Source organism: Aspergillus vadensis (genome assembly GCF_003184925.1).
Source record: "Aspergillus vadensis CBS 113365 unplaced genomic scaffold BO88scaffold_19, whole genome shotgun sequence".
Classification (NCBI taxonomy): Eukaryota; Fungi; Ascomycota; class Eurotiomycetes; order Eurotiales; family Aspergillaceae; genus Aspergillus; species Aspergillus vadensis.
Genome location: NW_020292057.1, coordinates 273292 through 291688, shown reverse-complemented (window position 1 = coordinate 291688; position 18397 = coordinate 273292). Strand labels below are relative to the sequence as shown.

The 18397-nt window shown below is 49.1% G+C and overlaps 6 protein-coding genes across 6 annotated transcripts; 2 read left to right on the top strand and 4 right to left on the bottom strand.

Moving 5' to 3' along the window:
• Positions 1–2312: 2312 nt before the first annotated feature.
• On the top strand, positions 2313–3146 carry BO88DRAFT_345008 (putative mitotic spindle checkpoint protein (Mad2B); the record flags this gene model as incomplete). The annotated part of the gene is made up of 1 exon (XM_025703280.1): positions 2313–3146. The coding sequence occupies one exon, from the start codon at positions 2313–2315 to the stop codon at positions 3144–3146; it is 834 nt and encodes a 277-aa protein (XP_025560622.1).
• A 2556-nt stretch (positions 3147–5702) lies between these two features.
• On the bottom strand, positions 5703–7952 carry BO88DRAFT_427432 (E3 ubiquitin-protein ligase RNF216; the record flags this gene model as incomplete). Its single annotated transcript, XM_025709012.1, has 3 exons — positions 5703–6892; positions 6951–7210; positions 7264–7952. 3 exons carry the CDS (start codon positions 7950–7952, stop codon positions 5703–5705), a joined length of 2139 nt encoding a protein of 712 aa, XP_025560621.1.
• Positions 7953–9272: 1320 nt separating this feature from the next.
• On the top strand, positions 9273–10973 carry BO88DRAFT_406502 (uncharacterized protein). The gene has a single exon (XM_025707165.1). It carries the CDS (start codon positions 9562–9564, stop codon positions 10750–10752), a length of 1191 nt encoding a protein of 396 aa, XP_025560620.1. The 5' UTR covers positions 9273–9561; the 3' UTR covers positions 10753–10973.
• On the bottom strand, positions 10779–12444 carry BO88DRAFT_88032 (putative sister chromatid cohesion protein Dcc1). Its single transcript, XM_025713225.1, has 4 exons — positions 12089–12444; positions 11265–12004; positions 11028–11194; positions 10779–10973 (listed from the first exon to the last, which is right to left on the bottom strand). Exons 1-4 carry the CDS (start codon positions 12205–12207, stop codon positions 10806–10808), a joined length of 1194 nt encoding a protein of 397 aa, XP_025560619.1. The 5' UTR covers positions 12208–12444; the 3' UTR covers positions 10779–10805.
• Positions 12445–12475: 31 nt separating this feature from the next.
• On the bottom strand, positions 12476–14821 carry BO88DRAFT_406500 (ANP1/MMN9/VAN1 family protein). The gene is made up of 4 exons (XM_025707164.1): positions 14478–14821; positions 13645–14327; positions 13276–13595; positions 12476–13225 (listed from the first exon to the last, which is right to left on the bottom strand). The coding sequence occupies exons 1-4, from the start codon at positions 14564–14566 to the stop codon at positions 12827–12829; spliced, it is 1491 nt and encodes a 496-aa protein (XP_025560618.1). The 5' UTR covers positions 14567–14821; the 3' UTR covers positions 12476–12826.
• Positions 14822–15243: 422 nt separating this feature from the next.
• BO88DRAFT_345500 (glycosyltransferase family protein) lies at positions 15244–16341 on the bottom strand (the record flags this gene model as incomplete). The annotated part of the gene is made up of 2 exons (XM_025703297.1): positions 15244–15645; positions 15706–16341. The coding sequence occupies 2 exons, from the start codon at positions 16339–16341 to the stop codon at positions 15244–15246; spliced, it is 1038 nt and encodes a 345-aa protein (XP_025560617.1).
• Positions 16342–18397: the final 2056 nt, after the last annotated feature.

The following is an 18397-nucleotide window of genomic DNA, read 5'->3' as shown; positions in this document are numbered from 1 at the left end:
ATTTCTGGGACGACTAGCTGTTTTAACTTTCGTTCCTTTTAATCTCTCGCGAATCCTGACTAATTATCATTTGATGCTGCTCCTGTCTTCTACCCCGGTCACCTACGTGTCGATTCAAGTTTGATTTCATGATGATCGGCTCAGTGAACTGGAGTCAGTCATCCCACTACTGACAAGTCTGGGTCTTGTCGTCTTGTACTGGCGTGGACAATACCAATACGGCGCAGATGCTTACTTACATACCGTCATACATACTGTCATACTTTGCCCAGCGATAATCTTTCAATCCTTCCTTTGCTTTTTTGTCCCTCTTTGCCAACAGAGTGCCTTCCATGAGGTTTGCATTAAGCTACACAGTGCTTGCACGGTGTGGGCTTCTTACTTATCTCGGGAAGTGTGTAGTCGTAGTGCATCATGGCCAAATTCTTTGCCATTCTACCTACATCCTCTGTTTCGCCCCCAAGCTGCGCCTGAGGTACCCCTTTGCGTCACTTGATCCCCTCGGCTAGCATCAACCCCCACCGAGAACTAGAGAACTAGGATGTAGGCAGGCAGAGTCTTGGAGGGGAGGAATGTATGAGTTGTAGTTTAGTAGAAGGTAAGCAGGCAGCCTTGGGAAGTGGGTGGAAACCAGACGTAGGCATACATCGGGCGAGGAAGGGAGCCCGTACGTGCGTTGCCTTTTTCCCACGACCAGCAGCAGCAGTATGATGATTGCTGCATGGCATCCACACCCATGACGCAACCACGTGACGGGCTGGGAACCGTGACTTGGGCGCCTTTTACCTGGACGACTCGTCGCCCGACAAGCCTTCCCCTCCGAAGGACTGCCTGCCCGCGACTCTCTCGCTCTGCTCTCTTTCTCTCTCTCTTCTCTCTCTTTCCCTCTCTTTTCCTCTTTTCATATTTCTGTGCTTTGCCGGCGCCTTCTGCTCGCTCTCTTTGCAAAATCTCCCTCTCTACTTTTAGTTCTGGGACCTGAGTGGGCTTCCCTGGTCGAAACGGCCTTTTCCCAATCACAACCAGCTCAAGCCAGCAGCCCACTTCTCCCTTCCCACGCCGCCCCCCCTCAAAGGGTTGGTTTCCTATCGTCTGCCGTCCCTCCTCTCCCTAGACGCAGAGAGCAAGGAATTAAAAAAAAAAAAAGACATAATTTTTTTCTTCTTTAGCCAAGTAATATTTTTTTTCTCTCTTATTTAAAAAAAAGTTTTTTTTTTACCAGGAACAAAAACTTCCGAGGGAGAGGGGAGAGCCAAAGAGGAAAATACTAAAACGGGAACTCCAACCAGGGAAGAAAAAAGGGAAAAAAAAAGGAAATTTCCATCAGCAAAGCAAAGCAGCAAAAGCAGCAACATCGTCGTCGCTGTCGTTATCGTCAAGCCAGAACTCTTCTCTCCTTAATCCTATCCCAGATCTCGTTCACGCCGGTTGTCACGATCTCAACGACTCCATCCATGCTCTGAGGTCTGCTTGTTTCGTCTCGTCCACCCAACGTATGTTTTAATTCCGAAGTTCTTTCCTTACTTTTCGAACCCCAATCCACTCACTCACTCACTCACCCCTCCCCTCCTCACTCGCTGTCTTTCCCTCTTCTTCCCTTTCCCTCTCTCTCTTTCCCTCCCTCACACTCGTTCCCTTAAACGACCCTCTTACTCAACTCACAACCACCACCACCACCACCACCACTTCCCTCTCACTCCATCTCCGCTACTTTCCCACCAACGCCCTATCTTAGGTGCTTTTCTCTACCCACCCCCCGCCCTCAATTTTGTTTTTCTCTCCCCTTTTACACAACAACTTTGTTCTTATCTCCTACCATACCATCTCCTTTTCTTCTCTCTCGCTTTATTCCCCCATTTTGTCTTTTTATATCATCTTTCCGAGTTCCCGGTTTTATTTCCGGTTCTTCGAACTCCTGTTCATTTCCATTCCCTTCCCCCTCCCTATTTTGACCTCGCACATCCACCAACCAACCAACCACCTCCCCCTCCTCCTCATCCCTCCTCCCTCTCACCTTGACTACTACCACCCCACTCTTTCCCCTCTTCGCCTCACCATCCCCCCTCCTGCTGTCGCAAAGGAATACTTGAGTGGAAGAGAGATATATCAACCTCTCCATGAGTGGAATCGAATATTGTTGTTGACTCGTCTGGAAAAAGGCAGAGCGATGATTAGCCTCAGGGTGGAACAGCACTCAGAATCTCCGAGATCCCGTCAAGACCATCTTTCCCGTGGAAACGACGATACCAGAGCCTACGACGGCAATGCCGATTGCCAGTGAGAGTACCACCGTCAACTCCGTTACTACCACCATGACAACTTTTTCCGCCCCGGTCACCGCACCTAGATCGATGCCCAACAATCAGTCTGCGTTGGCGGCATCCTTTACCAATTTCCTCACCGTATCAATACACCAGATCCTGTTCTTACGTTCGGTCTATCCACGAGCCACGTTCCTCCCCGTGCGGGCGTACAACTATCCCGTCCGACAATCCCGTCACCCCAAGGTGTGTGATTACATCAATGACGCGTCAATTGCGGTCGGAACGGAGATCTTGAAAGGCACAATAACCGCTGTCAGCATTATCATCTCCTCCCTCCGTACGAATCAACCTCTCGAACGATATGCCTTTGATTTATCGGGTTTCCCCCGTGTTCCGGCTGGCGAAGTCAATACCACCTTCGAAGACAGAAGGGAGGAACAAACCAAAGCGGGTGTTCCCGTAACCGACCGGGCTTCCGCCCCCACATCAGTCGACCTCGAAGCGCAATTCCGGGCCTGTCTAGCAAGACTGGCTTCAGCCTGTGCGCGCCTGACTCCCTTGCCTCGGGACGATGAATTCAGTTTCACCGTCTGCATCGAGGTGCGGGAAGATGCTTTACCCCCGGCGGGGACCACAACCGAAGAACAGACATGGATTGTGGCCGAACCGGATAAGGTCCACCTCCGATCGTGCACCGCCCCTTACTCCGTTTCTAAGTTGAGAAACGGCGAGCCGCAACAGCCGCCTCCCAAGGTATCGAATGGACGTGCCAAGACGGTCCCGGTACGACGTGTAGAAGCTGGAGAGCTTCGCCTGGAACTATGGGTGGAAGAGGCACGGCAGAAGTTTAATGAACCGGTGGACTCTGAACATCCACCATGAGCTGCGGATCTCCATCTTATAGCTTGCTGCCGTGTTCGTCTAGTTCACCATTACTTTCTGATTTCAGTGAAACATTTTCTGCTCCTTATCTCATATCTCCATTTATCTCATTCTTGTTTTAGCGTGACCAATGATCGAACATACATGATGGATGAGGAAATTAGGCACTGTCGTCCGAGTGAGCGGCGCAAATATATAAAATGGGGAGCGGACGATTTCTGGGACTCGCATGGCATTACATAGATCTGGTTCATATCTTTCCTTGTCTTTTTGCTCGCAATTTCTTTCCGTCCATTTCTGCCTGTCGTCATTCTGTCACGTTCCTTTTCCCCTTCTATTTCTCTTCTCTATTACTACTTATATCTCTCTTCTTCTTTTTTTTCTTCTCCTTGCCCCTTTTCCTTTTTTTTTTACCTCCAAATTTTCTCATCTCTGGAGACGTCTCTATTTCATTTTCCAAGCATTCTCCTCCATTCTCCTCCCCGCCATTTCCTCGGAGTGTTCTCATTTTTCATACCATTTCCTATTGTATTCCGCTCGTCTCCTTTGTTGAGCTCTCTCCAACTACATGATCCTAGCAAATTCAAATATCTAGCAACTAGCTGCCAAAAAGTTGCCAGCATGGTCCCCACTGCTCGGGGAGGGTCTCGAGTCCTGTCCGTAATCGTTAATTTGTCCCCATCGCATTTCTTTTGGCATATCCTTGTTTCTCTCGGCGTGTGTTTGCCTCTGTTCTACCTTCGCCTCGCTTTGACTGCCGTGCCCATCTTGGAAATGTGATCCGGTCAAAGGGATCTTGGCACCATTTGGCTCACAAAGTCACGAAACCAGCTGATAATGGGATACAGGCGTCCACAGTGTGTCAGTATCACTGAACTCCATATCGCCTTACATGGAAGAAAAATCAAAGCTGAGTTACGGAAACCGACAGACACATGAAGCTGCTGCTATTCGAGAAAACTGGGGTGTCTAATACAATTGGTTGTGCTTATCCATGAGGTTGTCTGATCGATTGGCCGTGGAAAAAGAACGCAGATGACCCATCTGTATGGAAGGAAACTTTAAAAAAAAAGAGGAAGAAGAATGGTTCCTAATGCATCATGTGAGTTATTACTTTTCACCTGTATATTGTGGCATATATGCGTGTTGGTCATGTGCTATGCTGCCTATCCTGTGAACGTCTTGTCTGGTTCTCCTTGAGATTTCCACCAAACATGGCTTTCGTGGCTTTCCTTTTGACTCGTTGTCAGCGCTTGTTGTTGGGCTCCGTTTTCCATCTTATCATCATCGCCTATGTTGCTATTCCTGTTTTTTCTTTTGGTGCTGTTACTTTTGCGTCCTCATGACTGATAAGATGTGATGTTATGGATATGAGATAGTGATGAGTAGTAGACTAGGCCGGGCACTCGGTAGGCAGATAGGTAGGAAGTTCCTTTTTATTATCTCAATCTCTATAGTAATACTTCTATCTTCTCGATTTCATTTTTGGTTCACGCTTCTCTTTCTCCTTTTCATGTTGCCATATCGCCTTTATGGTCCGTTCCAGGGCGTCTCGTAGTCATATGATCCCTCTACTCATGCAGTTCGTAGCTGTAGCCTAATTCTGAGCAACAGGTGATAGGTGGATTTCATATAGTACTAGTTCTCAGGTCATATGTGCCATATCACGTGATACTATATATGGTATCCATCATACACATATACTAACAGATTTCAGCTGATTTTTACCCCGCCAATTTCTTGCATGTACTATACCCAAGATGTTCAGGACATGTGATCTCTGATTTGTCATGATTTGATTGCCTTGAAACGTAATATCGATTCTATGGGGGTATTGTGATTATAGAAGAGCAGGATTTATCGATGACTACTTTTGAGAAGTAGATGAAGAGAGAAGAGTAATAAGCAAGTCATTCATTGATTTATTGAATTAAGCCAAAATTCAGAATCAAATATCCATTCTAAGTTACCTTAACCAAGAGAGAAGTGGTGAGATTAGAGATGATAGAGAAGGAAATAGTAGAGTATTAAGGATGGGTGAAGGGGGAATGGGCTGGTGGGGGAAAATGTGATGATGGAGATAGATGCTAGAGGAATCGCTTCAGTGGTTCAATCATCTGGGTAGGGAAACCAAGACATGTGATGCAGTCCAACATCCAAGTAAGTTTTCTATCGATAACGGGGTACTGCTTGTCTGTCTTGTCTTCATGCTCGGATGAAGCAGGGGTATGATCGCTGTTGGGTTTGTCTGATATGAGAGAACATTTCTGCGTAACGCTGAATAGTCAATTGCTGTTATACCGAGAGCCATGTGGAAGGCGAATACGGGAACTGGTTAGATGCTGGATGAGATATGAAGGTAGGAAGCAGGAACTGTGTTGGGACAGAGGAAGGGAAGTCGGTATACCAAAGATGGGAGCTGCAGTATCGACACGTGTCGATCCAGGGCATAGTGTGTCGCTTGTTCTGGACTGAAACGAGGTGCAAAGGCCTAGCGGAGCAAATGATCGTCCATCAAGATAGAGGTTGGCGCCAGACGGATTCATGCTGAAACCACTAGTATCGCCATGGAGGTCTGGTATCTACCCTTCTCGCCGGATTTTGAAGAGTATTTCCCTGATTGTTCACACCCCTTTGTATGACGTTTGTAGGCACAGGGCGTCCTGGTGGGTTCCTAGGCTGTCCTAATGGGTTCTGAAGCCAGCCTTGTCCACCCCAGCCATTTTCGATGCCAACGGGTGCATCGAATAGGTGAGGAACGGCTGGGGGATTGGCTCTTCCTACTGGGATAGCTGGCCCTGGATACACCACATGATTGGGCCGGATTGGCGCTTGCCCTAAATGGCGTATGAGTCCATTATCAGGACCTTGAAGGACGTGCGACATATTCGCGGCCGAGTCTTTTGCGTCATGGACTCGCAGCTCCTCCTCCTTTAAATCAGGGTTTTGTGCCAATAAACTATCGATAATGTCTTTTTGAGCTTTCTCAATCTCTTGTAATGAGCGTAATGCTGGATTGTCATGGAGGGGACAGTGGGTCGGAGCACGCCCGAAATGCTCGTACATCTCTCGGGAAATATCTCGTCTGCAAACGTAGCACATTGCAGTCCGGCATTTGGAGCAAATCATCCTGTTGCAGCCCATCTCCTTGACAATCTTCACTTTGCATTTGGGGCAAGGGCGGATCAGAGCCTCGCTCATTGCCTCTTCGACTAAGTGACGTTGAGGAAGATTCTTCTCTTTGTTGGCTTCTGCGCAAGTGCGCGGGATATGGCTTTCCTGCTGGCAGAGACGACAACTGACTATTTCGCACTCAGGGTTTTTGCATACGAACTCGCGGTCCTCTTCCACGGGCGGATAGATGGCTTTGAATTCACAGAACGGACAAGATTCAAGGCCTTCCAGCTCAGCTTGCTGGATCTCATCTTGCTGCTGAAGGCGGTCGAGCTTTTCCATCAAACTCTCGCCGATAGCTTCTTGTAGCCGCGCGCGAGAAAACTTTGCCTGACAGCCACTGGTGTCGACACATTGGACTTGATATCTCATAAGCCCAATTTGAGTCTCCGCAGACTTTCGTATGCACGCAAAGCAGAAGAGATGGACGCTATCACCCTCACAAGGAAGTGATCGGTTCGCTGGAACATCGAGGTAGCAACACTGGCATTCGATGAGGTTCCCAGCTCGGCTGTGCTCTTCTTCGTTTTTGATCTCCGCCTCTTGCTTTTCCTTCTTTTTGCGAAGAACATCTTTGCAGGAGAGTGAGGATCAGTATGTATCCCTTGTTATCAGAGAGAAATCACTTACCGTCCTCCTTTTCAGCTTTCTTCTTGGCGGCTCCTAGTTCGCGAGCCAGGTTCTCAGCAATAGATACCTCATCAGCCTCTTTGCCCGGATTTGGTACATTCGAAAATCTTTTGCTTTTAAGCTTTGTGTACTTTCCCGTCTGTTCATTTTCTTGAGAATGCAGAGTGAGATACGCGGCAAAGAGCTCTTTTTTCTCTGCCAGAACATCCCGAATATGTTTCATCGGCATCCACCCAAATTCTTGGGCTAACAAATTGGTTCTAAAGTAGAAGGTCAGCGTTTAGGATTTCATAATTATAGGCGGTGCACTTACGCTAGTTGGACGTATGCACGACTACCTCGTTGTGGTATATCTCGCAAATACCGTATCGTAGCTTCTTCGTCTGTGTCCTCAATCTTACGTTTCTTGGCCTTTTCCTGCTTAGGATAGCTAGGATGCCGTAGGATATCTTCAATAACACTTTCCTTCAATGAATCTAGGGGCTGCGCAGGTTGGTGCTCTGGGGACTTCTTATGAAGTTCGATCAGCTCTTCCACATGCTGGTGACTGATGCCCGGAAAGATGTCTGTGATCTGCCACAATAATTCATCGTCCAAAGTGAGATCGATGTACACTGCTTCAGAGTGCGTATTGGAGCGTGATGAGGTTGACATGGTGGCAATGGTCGATGATGAGAGCGATTTGGTTGTTGGGCGCGAGGAGGCCCCTGACTCGATCCCTGACTCAAGACGAGTGTGATCATCACTATCACTGTCCAGGATGTTGATTATGGATTCATGACTGTTGCTGCTTTTGCTGCTGCGACTGCTGTCGCGACTAATCTGCCTTTGTTTCTTCATTGGTTGGTCATAGTCAGGCAAAGGATAGAAACCGTGGTCGTACAAATCCCAAAGCAGCGCAGGATTGTCATCCAGAGTGAGATCTGCATTTGCATGGTCCATATATCCCATTCTTATAGGAAGCGCAGAATACAAGGGATTGGTGAAATTGGGCCCCTCCATTGTTCTTGTTGCTTTGAGCGAAAAGAAAAAGCGTTATATTCCTACGTTTGAAAGTTTCTGAAACGGAATCCAAGGTGAACCAAAGGATCAGAGCTGATAACAAAAGTAAATTGAAATTGAGGGCCGCTAGTTAGCTGTGGTTGGTTTTTATTAGGGGAAGGCAATAGTGGTGAAGATGTTAAATGAAGCGTTGCCTGGAGAGGCAGACCCCGCAGTAGTTGAGGAACGTCGGCAACAGCCGTATATCGCTCGAGGCAGTGAAAGTAATGTGATGAGGCTATCTATGCTCTATCAGTCTGAACGGCGTGCGGCTGTTTGCAGAGCAATAAGCGTACAGCCAAGGCGAGCTTAGCTTATTGTCTTGTGTACACCTGACAAGCATGAATGGATGATACACAAAGGCTGTCAGTGAACCTACTCAAGTGAGGATCAGGCTCGTCCGAGGCCACCACCCAAGCAAGGCTGAGGAAACCAGCCCACAGCCTCTGAGTGTTTGCAAGGCGCTATCCTGCTACCAGGTCGCTAAATTTGTATAGGAAATGTTGGTGAATGGAGAGATATTGTCTAGCGGTTGATCATCCGAATGCCTGGTCACCCAACGGGGAATAGTATCAACAGGCCCAAGGTTGGCACACACGCAGTGGGGCAGAAGTCCGTCAACAATGCTGGGGACAATCCTATCTACAACGGGGGTAGTTCCGTTGTAAGCCGTAGACTAAGACACCGATCAGGCAAGTAAACGGAGGAGGCGTCTCAGCCCGTGACGCTAGACGGAGAAATAAGAAAGCAGCCGCCACCATCCAGACGGAGCAGCAGCAATTGCGAGAGACTGAACGGGGATTCCTCGAGTGGGAGAGATGGTTGGGGGGATCCAGAGAACAAACCCCCGCCGGGTCTGACAGCTGCCCCACGTGACAGGTACCGGTACTCTCCGACCGCCTGCCCAGTAGGGGAACTGTCTTGTCTGTCAATTGCCTACAAAGGGGGGGAAAGTTAAACAATTTGACTGACTCATCACGGGCATTCAACAGAACGAGAAAGTTAATATCAAGTTCCGGGCAAATTGATCATTCTTAGACAACTCGATCCAAAATAGATTGTAGCCCAGTATATTCCACGGCATCAATTCAATCTAACCCCGGTAGTCCCCGAACCCCAGACCAAGATTCCCCCCATCAGGCGAGCCCTATGCCCTAAGGAAGTGTGTGGTCATCATGCGCCGCTCGACGTCACGGGGCATGAGACGCAACCCAATCCAGGCAAGTCCATCCCTCAGCTTCTTTTACCGCTGCGCTTGTCGCCGCTTGTCGTCGGCTGTCGGGGCGAATAGTATCAGCTGCCTGCCCGTCCAGTAAGTGATCCCGGGCACGTCTAGTACTTTCTTATCCTTATCGGTCCATCTATTATATTCGGTGCCCCCCTTGCGGTCTTGCGCGGACTCCGGTCAAACACCTTCGGAGTTGCTCCTTTGCTCTAAACTTTTGCTTTCTCTGAACGCGCCGTGTAGTCCTTTTACCACTTTTCTTCACTGGAATCGCTTTCACCCTCATATCCAAGTTCCTCCATCAGACAACAAGCACGAACCCCTCTGCTCTACCAAGTAGACATCATGATCGCTGCTGACAACTCCTATTTCAACGGCAAGGAGCTCCCTCAAGGGGATTCTCCTGACCTGGTGCTGGTTCCTGCCACCCCCGGGGAGCGGATCGAGTCCATCCGTCTCAACAGCAGAGCATGGAAGGGCCGTCTGGACCTTGAGACGTATATCACGCGCGAGAATCATCTGTATCAGCAACGGCTGAATAAGGATGGCTTGACCTGTTGGATCTTGGTTGATCGCAAAGAGCCGGAAGAGCATAGAACGATCCTCGGTTCTTGCGAAACATACCGAAAGAAAGCCATGTTGGCACATGACGGTATTGTGGAGGACGTCGCAACTCATGGCATTGGAAGTGTCTATTGCCGGCCAGACTTCAGAGGCAAAGGATACGCCAAGCGAATGATGCAGGAGCTGAGCAAGAAGATCGAGACCTGGAAGATGGAGACAGAAACTCGAAAGAGTTGCCTTTTTACAGTTCTCTTCTCTGATATCGGAAAGGACTTTTATGCTCAATTTGGTTGGCAGCCATACACGTCATGCCATTTTGCCTTGTCGCCCATTTCCGAGGAAGTTTATGCCTCTGCCAATGCCCAGGCCAACCTCCCGAAAACAAGGATTTTGGCACCGGAGGACGTTCACGAGAGCATATGTAGTGGGGAGGTTTTGCAAAAGGAGCGTGAACTGTTGAGAGCTGCCTCTCAAAAGTCATCAGTGCCCAGGATTGCGATTGCGCCGAACTTCGAACACTTCGAATGGCATTGGGCAAGAGAAGAGTTCTATGCGGAGAGGATTCATCCCGACCGAGAATTACCTCGCGCAAAGGGTGCTGGAGAAGACAGTGCCGGGGTGTACTGTGCCTGGAACAGGAACTTTGGTGAAACGCCCGAGGAGAATACCTTGTACATCCTCCGGTGGGTGTACGATGAGCCAACCTCACCAGAGCAAAGCGAGAAGATCGTGAAAGCCATGGCGGCGGTCCTGCGACGTGCTCAGCTCGAAGCGTGCAGATGGAACATGGCAACAGTTGAGTTCTGGAACCCAACGCCGCTATTGAAAAAAGCAGTTGCCTTGCTGGACCCCAAGGCTGAAGTAGTCCACCGGGAGAAGAGCAGCATTGCGTGCCTGAGATGGACTGGTGCCGAGCACGGCTTGGGTGCAAACGTGGAATGGCACTTGAACGAGAAATACGCCTGGTGCTGAGAGACACCTGCTTCCACCCTGATTAACTTCATAATGCCTCTAGAATTAGAGCCTCAACGCTTCTGTCGCTTCTGGTTCTTGAACAATTCATGCCAGTTTCTTGTCTTTTTCGCAGCGGTAGACGCACTAGCATCTGTCGAGAGATTCTTCTTTAGTTTCTGCCGATCCTCATCACTGACAAAGCAGACAGTCGTTGGATCAGGGAATCTATGCTTATCCTCCTGTACACACTGTTAGAGTAGAGCAAGAAAGACGAAGAAAGAGAAATATCCTACCGTAAGCTTCGAAAACGTAGCTTCCTCTCTCCAGCCTTCTGGCAGATGATCCTTCCAGGCGTTGAGAAACTCGCTACGTCCAACAGCAGCAGCCGCCGTAGGCGCCGCAGCCTCTAAATAGGTTTCACCAACCCATCGCACGCACCGCTCCTTATCAAGACTAGCCCCTGCACCAGTAGATAAAAGAGTCAACTCCGGCCAGTCAAATCCACGCCTTCCGGGGTACAGGAAACTTACACTTTAATTCCCCCTCCAACAACGACCCTTCATCACCAGTCTCACAAACCCTCCCTACAACCGCCTCAAACAACTCCCTCGGCCACTCGCCCTCCCCATCCTCATCAAGCATCGACTTCCACAAATCCCCTACCAAGAATTGCGTCCCCAGATCAATCCCCTGCAACACAGCCCCCTCAACCACCCGCTTCCACACCCCAACCTTGGCCCTCGCCGTCGGCACCCACCCACGGCCCGTAGCAGGTAATACAAACGCACAAATATCCTTCCAGGCCCTCGCACATTGCAGATTCGACACCGGAACATCAGCAAACAGCTTCTCAACAATCTGCCTCCGGTCCGTAGAGTCTACCATCATCACTCCGTCCCCCGTAGACATCGAGATATCGTCACTAGAGTCATACTTTCTCAGCAACCCCTCGAGTATCGGGATAATATTGAACCCCTCCTGCGGGGTGTGTAGTTCAAGCGTGGACCCGCACTTCGCGATCGCAGTCATTGTCTCCGAGAGGTTCAAGTCGGGGACGGGCTCGTCGTTTTCCTGTGTGGCGCCGATGACGGCGAGGTCGCCGCGCTGGATACCATCGTCACTTGGACGGAGGACATGCAGTGAGTTGGAGGACTGGACTTGGCGAATGCGGTAGGTTTGGGTTGGGGTGCAGAGGTTGATGTAATCGCGGGTGGTGTCGGTGGGAGCATCGGTGGAATCAGTGGTGGGTGTGGGGGATTTGATTTCGAGGCTGTTGGTTCAATTGATTAGTTCGGCGTTCCTTGAATTGGGTGGAAGAGGTGTAGAGATTGGCATCGAGTTGCTGTAGACGTACGTTGGAGGATTGTCGGAGGCAAGAAGTTCTGCGAGATCTGGTGGCAGTTCGAGTAATCGGAAGGCCTGTTGCGGGGCCGTGTGGGTGAAGAGGATGCTCTGGGCGGATTGTGTGGACATCTTTGACCTCAATTCCGTTCCAGACAAAAGATAAAGACCTGTGGAAGGGTTGCAGTCGCTTAGATTATGTTCCCTTCCTGAGGATTGTAGATGTGCAGAAGAGCATTCCGGGTGGGCTCTGGACGCGGTACGCGTGCTTTTCGAGATCGATGGATGCACGGGCCACCGCTTAATTTGCAAACGGCACTTGCCATGCAACTGATGTGGGAATCACAACTTAAATCTACATCATAATATCTGATTACGAAAAGCATCGGATGGGATGGCTATTATTTCATGTAATATAAGAAATCATTGGTCTATGCTGTACATAATTAAAAGCTATCATCTCAGCCATAACAGAGATCAACAAGATTATGTGTTTCTTGTGTGATCAGACAATCAAGTAGAAGCAAAGGAAAGCCATGTCAAATATAGTCCCCAACACCATTTACACAGTACAGGAGCCCATCCAGAAACAGTAGTTCCAGTCAAAGAAAGTCGCCCTGTGGCCAGCACAGCGCTGTATGGTCAGTCTATAGTGAGGTTTCCAGCGCCGTTGTTCGAGGAAACTCCCTGACCCAATTCTTGTGGCTCGTTTCGACTATCACTGGACCTCGAAGCTCCAAGCATCACTGCTCTATTGCTTCGCCTGTTTTCTTTCTTTTGTAGACTCTTCCTGTGTGATCGCAGCACTTCCCTGCTCTTTCGCAGCGGGCTGGGCCACGGGACCTTCTTCGCTGCCTTTTGTGCTATCAGCATCTGATGCTGACGAGTAGTCACTCGCCTGGCTCTTCCCTTCCTTGTCGATAGCTTCTTGTATATTCGCAGTATCGTCCTCCCACTGCGACTTGGCGTCCTTGAACAGCGTTTGAACCCGCTCAGCACGCTCAGCCTGTTCTTGTTCTTCTCTCTCACGTTCCAGTCGCTCCTGCTCCATTTCCTCCATATGTTGGAGGTCATCCACACTCGGCTCATAAAGATGCCAAATCGTGTAGTGCGGAAGGCCAATGACCGAAAAGCCCATCCGTCTCGCCATCTGTTTAGTGTTAGTATATTACATATAAATTTACGAGTCTGAAGTCTCACCTTTCCGAAACCTTCAGTCTCGGCATGCTTCTCGAAACTGAAGGCAGGGAAATGGACACCGGCCCGGAAGACACGGGCCTTTGCCAGAATACTGACACCTCCCACACCATCAAGCTCCATCTCCATATCAGGATCCCCGTACGGGTCACGCAGATACGCGAGGTGAGGTCTCCACGTTGCATACTCGGCATAACCCTCCACAATGACTGCATCCTCGTCCAGAGTTTCGGCAAGGGCCAGCGCGGTTTCGGATTCCTGCCAGGAGTTCAAATCGTACGGTTGTTCCCCACCTAGCCAATCCGGCAGGGGACGCCAAACATCTATTCTCAAGGTTAGAACTCAACAGCAGAGGTCGCGCGTAGTACTTACTCGGAACGATAACATCCTTGTCATGTCTCATAAGGTCCTCCAAAATCGTAGTAGGAGCCGTCAAGACGTCTGCATCTCTCCAGTAGACCCAGCTGTGCGTCGGACGCAGAGTCGCGCTAAGCAGCCAGTTTCGTGCCTGAGCCATCAACTTTCTGCGACTTGCCTGGGCGGCAAAACCGTGTCTACTCTCCACATCTTGTTGAACCTGTTGACCAAAATCCTTCTGGATGACCGAGATCTCTCCGAACGACATCTTCGGATCGGCGTCGTTCTGCAGATCATCGAGCATCGATGACAGCATTTCCATCGTATCGTCTTCGGAATCCGAAACCAAAAATGCCAAATCAATCAGGTTATGAGGGTATGTAAGGTTGCGAAGATGCGAAAAGAACATTGGCAGGTGAGACGCGGCATCCCTCAAGGGCGTGCACATGAGTACCCGTTCTCCATGCTCCCAACCACTTCCACTGCCCTGCATCTTAGACAAGTCATAGTATCGGACTGTTTCTAATTGTAGATCTTCCGCGGAGGAAACAAGGCCAAGCGAGACAGCGGGGAGGAATAACGCTCGAAATGAAGGGAAAATGAGGATCAAAAGCAGCGTTGAGATGGCGGCAATAAGGCACAGTCGTTGGAGGAGCTGTCTTCGACGTCGCAAAGCCGGTTGGGGGCGCGGTTGAAAGCTAGCAAACCAATGTCAGTCAAAACATCCTCCTGCACAACGAATTTGGTGACTGATATGTGAGGCCACCGATTGGCCTTCGGCGAAATCGATTTCATGTGAAGATGGTGATGGTATGCGATGATCTTCGACAGTTGCAGGGGCCGCTTACCGGTGGGGAGAGATAGAAAAGGTGTTGTGGCTGGCTTTGCCGCGAGGATAGGCAGCATAGCCATTCGAGAAGGCGTGATGCCGGTTCATCTCTCCTACAATTGCATGTAGCTAGGGAACAGGTCCTGAAGCAAAGAACCTCCGGGGCTCCTAGATCCCGGAGCGATGACCACCAGCTTCAAGAATCCCTGGAATGCGCTTACGGGGGGAGTAAGAAAACAACACCGACGTGGGCACGGGCGACGAAGAATGTTAGCGGATCGCAGATCCAGGAGATTAATAAAAAGGTACCGAAAAGGAGTCAAGGGACCGAACGAGCGTGAGAATTGAACAACGAAGTCTGACGGTAGCATTGATTGCGTCGACCGAACGTAGGCTCAAGGCGGCGACGAGCAAGAGGCGCCAAGCGTGGCCCGCCTTCCGGGTCCAGATCCGAATCCGGCATCAGGCCTGCTACCGTTTGCAGCCATGCAACCTCCCTCTTGCTCGTCTCCCTCCTCTCTTACTCCACGTTTTTCTCGGTTCCATTATCTTCGGATCAGCTGCGGTGGTTATCCATCTTGATTGGCGGCTAATCGATCCTGTACAGTTCATTTTCTAAATACAGCAAATGTGGATTTTCATGTCCCAAAAACTCCTTATCTGCAAACCCAGGTTCAACCAAAGATTCGAAGTAACGCCCTAGAAATGCTCCTAATTTTGGGATAGCACCACGCAAAAGGCACAGAACAGAAGAGATGATGTCAGAAGTAAATCCAGGCTTCCAACTAACGAGCAGTCAGCCGCGAGACTCTTGATTGAGGAGAGCCCATGCCCTTGACGCCTATCTCGATCTGGCGCATGATCTTCTGCAGCAGCATATCCATGCGCGGCACATCCCGCAAGGCCGGAATGACGGATGCGGCCTCGTATTCGCTATCCAAGATATAATATCGTTCCCTTCCCCAGTTCTCCACCGTCTCCTTTTGAAATGCGACTCTCGCAATAACTTTGGCTGGAACGCTAGCCTTGTTTATCGCACTCTTGGAAAACACCCGCAGGAATGGCCGGAGTCCAGACCGCGTCTGGTGTGCCATTCGGACCGATAACGGGGCATCGGTCGTTAGGTGGCTCTCTCCGGTCAAACCGCCGGGGTCCATTGTGTATACATTGAGCGAGATGTTGCCCGTCTACCCCATTCGGCTTCTGTTAGTGGGGTACTTATGGAACCGTAGGGAAGGACTACTCACAAGTACCAGACTTCGACGCAGGGCATACATGGCCGCGCTCATTAGCAGCTTACTACTTCCGAAGCGACTGGTCGCTTCCTTGGCGCCAATTGGTGTTCCTGGCGGCTGGGTGGCACTCTCCGGGTCTTCGCCGTCAAAATAGTCCAGGGATCCCTTGGATATGGAGGAGCACCCGATATTGATTACTCGAGCACCACCGTTCGGTGTACCGTCGCCTGCGCGGAAGGCCTCGAGCAGGCTCACGGTCAACAGGAACGGCGCGATGCAGTTGGTCTGGTAAACGGGATCGTACCCATCTCGTGTGACTTGATCGGTAACGTATGACGAAGTTGCGGCAGAGTTGATCAACAAGATCACGGGAGGGATCTCTTTACTTCGCACCCTCTCGACGGTGTATTGGGAAAAGCTCACGACGGAGTTGAAGCAGGCAAGGTCTGCCTTAACCACCTCGACGGAGCGGGGTCCGATGAGACGGATCCTGTCCGTCACATCCTTGATGCTGTCGGATCTGATATCGCGGGCCACTAGCAGCAAGTGAACAAAAGGCTGCGCTTTGGCAATCGAGACAGCTATCTCCGAGCCGAGCAATCCATTCGCGCCGGTGATAATCGCGGTACCAACAAGTGGAGTACCCATGACGAAGGTTGGCCAGCACAACCAACAAGAAGTCCAAGAATAGATATCAACGGTAAGGGGGTAGTAGATAAGTAGGTAACAAGAATAATAGCAATGTCAGCGTAGAGCCGAACTCAGCGCTATAACATGCTTAGGGCGCAAGAAAAAAAAAAGTTAAAGACAAGAACAAGAGAAACCCAAAATCGCAAACGACAGGCGACAGGGTCTCAGAAGTTTAAGAATCACGGAATCAGTCAGACAGACAGAGACAGACAAGATGATTAGTTCCCCTCTAAGCGATCAGCAAACAGGGTTCATTAGATAAATCCCGATCAGAGCATGATGGGGCACTTTTCGGCAAGTTAGTCTCCAGCAAGGTAAGGTAGGTCAAGGAAACCACCGACAGCCTTTCGCCTCAAATTACAGTAGCAGAAGTATTAGCAGTAGCACAGCGACGATAATAATAATAGTAATAATAATCAAAATGAAATAAAACCCCCAGGACTAACGAATTGCAGAAATTGCTGACCACCAGCAAAACACAAAGGGGGTAAAATAGAGAATAAAAAAAAATGAAAAAGAAAAAGAAAAAAGGTCGTATACGAGTAAGAGGCCCAAGAGGAGGAGAAAAAAAAATTAGTTTACTTGCACTCGATCCCCGTCCCGAACCAAGGAAATCGACCAGATCGAGGCGCCGGGAGCCGATGGGCTAATCGGGGGTTACCTTAGTTAGTCTAAGTAACTAGATTTAGAATGGATGGTTAGTTAGTTAGTTTTGAACGCCAGAGCCAGAATCAGGCACACGGCGGATAAGAGATGCTGCGCAAGAAAAAAAAGAAGCGACAAGAACCAACCAGGCCTGAAGTTTGAAACCGTGGGTGGGGAGAGGAGGTAACTAAAGTAGAACAGTACTAATCTAGGACTGTTCTCCGTAGTACCATTGAAAGTCAGGATGGATTCGGGGGGTATCCACACAATTGGGTTCTTCGGATTGAGAAAACCTGAAAGGAAAAAGGAGATGATGGATAGAGCTTGGACGATGGATACTTACTTACTTACTAGTTAGTTAGTTGGTTAGGTAGTAATTAGTAGTAGTAGTCTAGTCTTAGGTTAATGGATACTTATGTGTGGTTATTAATAGAATGGGGGAAGTCTGGGTATGGTGTCAGTGTTAGGTACCAGTTAATAATGTCAGGATTTATGCACTTGTTATAATCGTCATTATAAGGAAGATGAAACACAGGTAGATACTTATTACACTAAGTACTCTTCTACTACTTATGATCAGACCATACTAATAATCGTGATCATTATTCATTATTCCCGACAAACAAACTGTAACAGTCGTGAGTTAAAATTTGCAATGATTCATTTTCCAGCCCTTGCACTTCTCTCTCTGTTCCTTAAATTAGCACAGGTTGGAAGAAGGAAAGGCAAAAGGCAGGTCGGCTTAAGTGGAGGCGAGACATGCATACAGACGACGGCAGCCACTGTTACGCCCCTTTATGCATGTAGAAGACATCGTCTCAATTCCATACTCTTCTTCGCGTTACTGCTACTTCTTGACTCATCACCTCATCATCTTAGTATTTGAGTAACCAATCCATCAGCTAATAAACTGGACTAAGTGTGTGAATGAATAATCAATAGATTATTCTCCGAAACGACATACCTGTGTACCACCTCTGTTCTCATTGTCCGAAATCTACGGCTATGAGGAGTGACGTCCACGTCGCCAACCCGACTATCCTATTAACAGCAACATGAATATTGAACAAGCACGGTTGGGATTCAAATAAAAACAGAGGTACTCATGATAATTCAATTATCCCTGACCATAAGGTCTCTTTGATTAGAAATGTTAGACATAAAATAAAATCCACCACCCATTCATACTGCCATTCCATATCCCACAAGTACCTACGTACTTCTTTAGACCCGTCCGTGCATCCAGACACACCGTATACCACTAACTAGCCTAAAACTTACTTCAGTCATTTGATACTATCGCGTAACCATCTTGCACCATTTGACGTGATTCCTCATACTACCGCTTACTTACCCCAAAGTGGCGCGA